Source organism: Oryzias melastigma, linkage group LG10 (assembly GCF_002922805.2).
Source record: "Oryzias melastigma strain HK-1 linkage group LG10, ASM292280v2, whole genome shotgun sequence".
Taxonomy (NCBI): domain Eukaryota; kingdom Metazoa; phylum Chordata; class Actinopteri; order Beloniformes; family Adrianichthyidae; genus Oryzias; species Oryzias melastigma.
The window spans coordinates 16,805,973-16,812,099 of NC_050521.1; the positions used below are offsets into that span (position 1 = coordinate 16,805,973).

At 38.4% G+C, this 6,127-nt stretch overlaps 1 protein-coding gene across 3 annotated transcripts in view; it reads left to right on the forward strand.

The window, feature by feature from the left end:
* The window catches only part of atrx (ATRX chromatin remodeler), a 33,571-nt gene that overhangs the window by 8,097 nt on the left and 19,347 nt on the right, over window positions 1–6,127 (forward strand). For all 3 annotated transcript variants that reach the window (XM_024283003.2, XM_036214092.1, XM_036214091.1), the window contains 12 exons: window positions 367–527; window positions 620–793; window positions 877–991; window positions 1,066–1,168; window positions 1,405–1,581; window positions 2,388–2,529; window positions 2,967–3,076; window positions 3,348–3,494; window positions 3,577–3,754; window positions 4,108–4,245; window positions 5,251–5,426; window positions 5,513–5,630. In XM_024283003.2, coding sequence (XP_024138771.1) covers window positions 367–527; window positions 620–793; window positions 877–991; window positions 1,066–1,168; window positions 1,405–1,581; window positions 2,388–2,529; window positions 2,967–3,076; window positions 3,348–3,494; window positions 3,577–3,754; window positions 4,108–4,245; window positions 5,251–5,426; window positions 5,513–5,630 — 1,739 coding nt within the window. The remainder of the gene's footprint in view (window positions 1–366; window positions 528–619; window positions 794–876; window positions 992–1,065; window positions 1,169–1,404; window positions 1,582–2,387; window positions 2,530–2,966; window positions 3,077–3,347; window positions 3,495–3,576; window positions 3,755–4,107; window positions 4,246–5,250; window positions 5,427–5,512; window positions 5,631–6,127) is intronic.

A 6,127-nucleotide genomic window follows, 5' to 3' on the forward strand; every position in this document is an offset into this window, starting at 1 on the left:
TAACTACTACATCACTGTGGTCAAACCAGGCTGTACTGAAGTCAATTACTCATTCTCTTTCCAGTACATAGTGTTTTCCACATACGCTGTTTTCCAAACTGTCACTGGAAGCCCTTTTTTTTTTTAACAATAAAATTTAATAGAAATGTGACTTATTTAATGATCTGGGTGGTATCTGATGTTACATTTATTATAATAACTATTTAATCTCCAAGTTCTTATTATCCTCTGTTAAGTTACAAAACTGTTTTACTTATTTTTTTGTTTCATATTAAATTGGTTGCTTTATATCTTTCTGTAGTCTTTGAACATGAATATGTTTTGTGTGTGATTGTTGAGTTAATTGTTTTTTTTCTTACTCTAAAGGATTGCTAAGAAAATGCTTCTAGCTCAAATAAAATCCCACTATTCTTCGGGGGCAGAGAGTTCTTCTGAGGAAGAAGAAAAAGAGGAAAAGTCTTCCAAAAAAGTTAAAAAAGACAAACAGGATGAAGAAGATGAGGATGATGAAGAAGAAGACGAGGACGGTAATAAATAGCATCTATAAATCTACCTCTTAGTTTTTCATAGCTTGAATGACTTTGTAAAAACAACTTGTTTCCTCATTTGTTTGTTTAAGATGACGAAGGAACTGAGGACTCTGATTCGGATGTGGAAGTGAAGAAGAGCGTCAAACGCCACAAACTGCTTCGGCATAAACTCTCCATGAGCGAGGGCGAGTCGGGAGACGGCAAAGAGGAGGGCAAAAAGAAGAAGAAAAGGAAAGAGGGCAAGAAAAAATCAAGAAGCACATGTAAAGCGAAATATTTGATTTATTTGTTTGTTTTGTTTCCATCTCTGAAACATTTACCTGATGTTTTTGTTTTGCTTTTCCAGCTGACAGTGATGACTCCTCAGACTCAGACTTTAAAAAGTCAGACTCCAGTTCAGGATCAGCCCTGAGCGAGGAAGTTAGCGGCTCAGAAGATGATGGCAAACGTCGAAAGACGAGGTATGAAGAAAGACAGCCAGGTGCAGCAAACATTAGCGCTGAATGTTCCTGATTCACTTTTGTTTTTGGTTTAGATCGTCTAAGAAGAAAGACGACGAGAAGCAGAGGAGTTACAAGCAGCAGAAGAAGAAGCGGCGCAGGATTAAAGTTCAGGACTCTTCCTCCAGCAACGAGAAGGTGCTCATACCTGCATTTCGTTTTGTAATCATTTTTGGACACGCAGCGAATTCATACACAGTTTTGATTTCAACTCACGCATGACACCTGCAACGTTTGAACTTTTCCCCCGCTGCGTGTTGTGAAGGGGGGGTACACATGAATCATGAGATCCCTCAGCTGCTGATTAGAGAGAGCGACTCCTTTCCCCTCTGGGCGGAAGATCAGAGAGCTGAACTTGATGTTCATTTCCACAGAGCGGAGGTGAAGATGATGATGACCAAGATGGAGAGGGGCGCAAAGGACGCAAAAAGATCCGCAAAATCCTGAAGGACGACAACCTACGAACGGAAACCAGAGATGCTCTGAAGGAAGAAGAGGAGAGGAGGAAACGTATAGCTGAGAGGGAAGCACTCCGGGAGAAACTTAGAGAGGTAAACATGTTTTCAAAATAGCTTCAACCCTCCCGTTTAACCTGTTCTGTAGTTATTTCTCAAAAGCATAATCATTACATTTTTACTTGCATCCAATTTTTTTTTTTTTTTTTTTTGGGGAGGAGATGGGAGTCTAGATGCTTGTTCGGTGCAAAGATTTGCGCATAAAAGTCTTTAATTTGGTCATTTTGTCGCTTAAATGGTCTATTATTTAAATGTAGATAACCTTAATTAAATAGTTTGCACTAAAACCTCAAACTACTGTAATTATTAGACAAATTTTTAATCCCTTGATTCCAAACATTGTCATCTCTATCCCAGATGAAGCATAATTTTATCACTAAAATAAAGATTTTCTTTTAATTTAGTGCTTTAATCGGCTTATAAATGAAAATAAAGTAAATTCCTTGGTGTTTTATAATCATCGGTTTAGTGATCTTTCTGCATACATTTGTTTGAGGATAAAGTTGGCTCCATTTGGGCCTGTCTCACCTCTTTCAGCAGGAGGATGTGAAGTGCAGATGTTGCATTGGCTGCATTTTCTTGTGAATATCAATAAGCTGCAATTAGGTAGCACAGCACACACTGGATGCATGCTGGGAAAAGGCTGTGCACTACAGCTGAGACTGTCAAAAGAAAATGACATTTGAACTGAATAGATCTGCAGCTGAATTGATATTGATGTTTTTTAACCAAACAAAATCAGCGAATAAAAGTTATGGGGACACCTGCTGATTTATGTCTCCGTAAAGTATCTTCAGCATGTAAAGAAAATAATATACAGTATATATTTCCATTGCTCATAGGTTATTGTTGTAGAAGAAGCTTCTAAGGTGACATGTCCCGTCACCACCAAGCTGGTGCTGGATGAGGATGAAGAAACCAAGGAGCCGCTGGTGCAGGTGCACCGGAACCTGGTCACAAAGCTCAAACCTCACCAGGTTGATGGTAAGTAAATGCAGATGCAAGACTCAAGTTTTATGGAGCATTTACACCAAATGCGATAAGTCGATGATGTCAGTGCATTGATACAGGTAGATGTCTAGCTACGCAAAATGACAGTTCGGTGTTATTTACTATTACCAACAAGTTTCGATTAGCAAGGCAGCACAGCTCTATTGTTCAAGTATCTGGACTTAAGTTAATATTTGTTGTGTTCTGAACTAACATGTTGATGATGTGATTGTGGGTGGAGTCCAAAACCAACACATCCTCCTTAATGTAGCCTATAAAATAAAAGTTAGTGGAAGCTTCTCCAATTTGCAAGACAATTGTGGTTTACTAACACACTAAAATATACGCATGTCGGAGGCAAAACTAACGAGTTGATGTATGTAGCATTAAAGCAAATACATCAGTGCTGATGTGATTATTTTTATTTTCAGGTGTTCAGTTTATGTGGGACTGCTGCTGTGAATCAGTGAAAAAGATTCAGAAGTCCCCTGGCTCTGGCTGCATTTTAGCCCACTGTATGGGACTTGGAAAAACGTTGCAGGTAAGAAAAAGTTTTAAAGTAAAGCTTTTTTTCCCCTCAAGCTGAGCATTATGAGAAAATAATTTCTACTTTTGGGTTTATATTAAGGATATGTGTTTGTCTTTCAGCTGCTGAATATTGTAAAGACAAAACATTAATTTTAGTTGAACTGCAAATGAGCTCTGGGATCTGATGGATATTTAGTTATCGCTATTAAGAGTTGGATATTTCTGTTTGTAAAGTGCAGAAATGTGTTGTCAAGTTTAACTGTAGGTCTTCTTCTGCCCTGTAGGTGGTGACATTCCTTCATACTTTGCTGCTGTGTGAAAAGCTGGATTTTGCCACAGCGCTGGTGGTCTGTCCCCTCAACACTGTCCTCAATTGGCTCAATGAGTTTGAAAAGTGGCAATATGGGTTGAAAGATGAGGAGAGTTTAGAGGTGAGGAGTTTGAATTTAAGCCGTTGTTGCCGTTCCCTCAGCTACCTGCTCAGAAAATTCACTTTTCGCTGTGCTTGGTCAGGTGACTGAGCTCGCCACAGTAAAGCGTCCACAGGAGCGAGCGTACGCCCTTCAGACGTGGCACGAATCGGGTGGCGTTATGATCATGGGATACGAGATGTACCGAAACTTGACGCAGGGGCGGAACATCAAGAGCAAGAAGCTGAAGGAGACGCTCAGGAAAACCCTTGTAGATCCAGGTATTGTTTTTGAGTAGTGAGTCCAGTGTGTGAAAGCCACCTTTACTAGGGTTTTTCACGTGATAATGGGAATTTGAGTATTTTACACTTTTTTTTTTTTTTGCTGAAAAATGAACCACCAGCATTCAGTTTGTTTCTACAGTTTAACAATTTGGTCTATATTTGTATGGCTACATATAGCTTACACTTTAAGACATAAAGGTAAAAGTTTAATTGTGGGCTTTAAATTCTATTTTAATTAAGCCCTTTTTTTTCAAAAATACATTTCTTAATTCATTGGTATTTTTGGAACATTTTCATAGCACCATCTCTGCAGTGCTGGCCCTCTCCTAAGATGTGTTGGTTTTCTCTAGGTCCAGATTTGGTGATTTGTGATGAAGGTCATATCCTAAAGAACGAGGCTTCTGCCGTCTCCAAAGCAATGAATGCCATCAGGACAAAGAGGAGGATTGTGCTGACTGGAACGCCTCTACAGAACAACCTCATTGAATGTGAGATTTCTTGGTTGCAGGAGTCGTTTTGGCCAAACAGCTTGTACTTTATTATTTAGCCATTTATAGCAACACAGTTTGGATGATAAGTTTATTTTTACTTACTTATTCATGTTTTAGGCTAATTTGTTCATCTGTGATTATGTTCATATACAAAGTACGATTTCCCCCAAAAACTTCAGAAAATTGAAATCAATAATCCCTAAATCACTATAGTGAAGGATTATTTAGTGACAAGAATTTTAATGTAATTTGGACACCATGCTCAGTGTTTTTTTTTAATCCTAACTCAGAATATGATGTAAGATTGACGCTTGAACCTTGTCTCCCAGCATGCATCTGTGAACTATAGATTTAGTTTTTGCTCAACTCTCATAGTAGCAATAAGCAAGTTTTACACGTGAACAATTCATTTAGATCATTAGCTGGCTTGGGAATATTGTCCTTTGTAATTTGATGTCCATGTATGCATTGTCAGTGTTTACTTTGACACTACTCACCCCGTTTCTGACCTAATGACGTCATGGTGAGAGTCTTACGTCTCAGAAAGCACCTGCACTGCGGTGACCCCATTACAGAGCATGTGCAGGATTCCCCTCAGTGAATTTTGAAGCGCTATAGAAACGTCTCAAACCACAGTCGACCTTGAAACCTTTGAATGCTTTCTTGGGAGCTAAATTCCCTAACTATAAACCTTCCACTGAAGTGGAAATGGTACTTGCAGTAACCGATGTGGCATCAGAGCAGATTTCGGGCTTCAAAGCAAACATCCCTCTCCTAACATGTAGAGAGGGAAATTTTCCGTTCAGGTTGAGCAAACGGCAACTCATTTAGGTTTGTTTCTTGTAAACAGATTTTTCATTTTCCGACTAAACCGGTTCAATTCTGTGAAATTGCACCGCAAACAATCACCATAAAACAAGTCATCTGATTTAGTGCAAAGTTGGATTAAAAAAAGTTTTTTATAGAACTGAACAATATGATCATTCTTGATTCCTGTTCTAGACCACTGCATGGTGAATTTCATCAAGGAGAACCTGTTGGGCTCAGTCAAAGAGTTCAGAAATCGATTCATCAACCCCATCCAGAATGGCCAGTGTGCCGACTCAACTCTACACGATGTCCGGATTATGAAAAAGAGGGCTCACATTCTCTACGAGATGCTGGCTGGATGTGTTCAGGTAAAGAGTTTTCAAAAAGCCTACTTTTATTTTTATTTATTTATTTTTTTTAACCGACCTAAATGATTTCTTGTGTATCCCAACAGAGGAAAGATTACACGGCACTCACCAAGTTCTTGCCTCCTAAACACGAGTATGTGCTGTCTGTCAGAATGACTCCGCTTCAGTGCAAACTCTACAGACACTACCTGGAGCACTTCACAGGTGAAACCATCCTTTGCTGTTTAAACATTTTTCATTCACAGATACAAATGTGTTTCTTGCAAAATTTGAATATGTGGACAAACACATGAACAAACTTGGAACCTTAAATGCACAGAAAATATCACATTTTATTAAGACCCAATGACCTAATCCATGCACGAGACAATCATTAAAATGTATTAAAAAATATTGGAAATGTAAAGGTGGAAATGGAGAAGCTTACCAGTCATGTTTTTGTGGCTATAATAGTATTACAGATTTATTGGCCTATGTCAAATTTAGCTACAGTGGTCCTTCGTTTATTTTGGGGTATCCGTTATCCCAAAAAATAAAAAAAATTACAGTAGATTAAACTTGCAAAGTAGGATTACAGATGCTTATTTAATTAGAAAAGAATTTGCAAAGTTGCATTGAAAAAAAATTGTGAGTCTACGAAAGGGTGACCTGTAAGGGAACACTGTTTTTACAAAGGCAAAATGATTTTTTTTTTTTTTTTT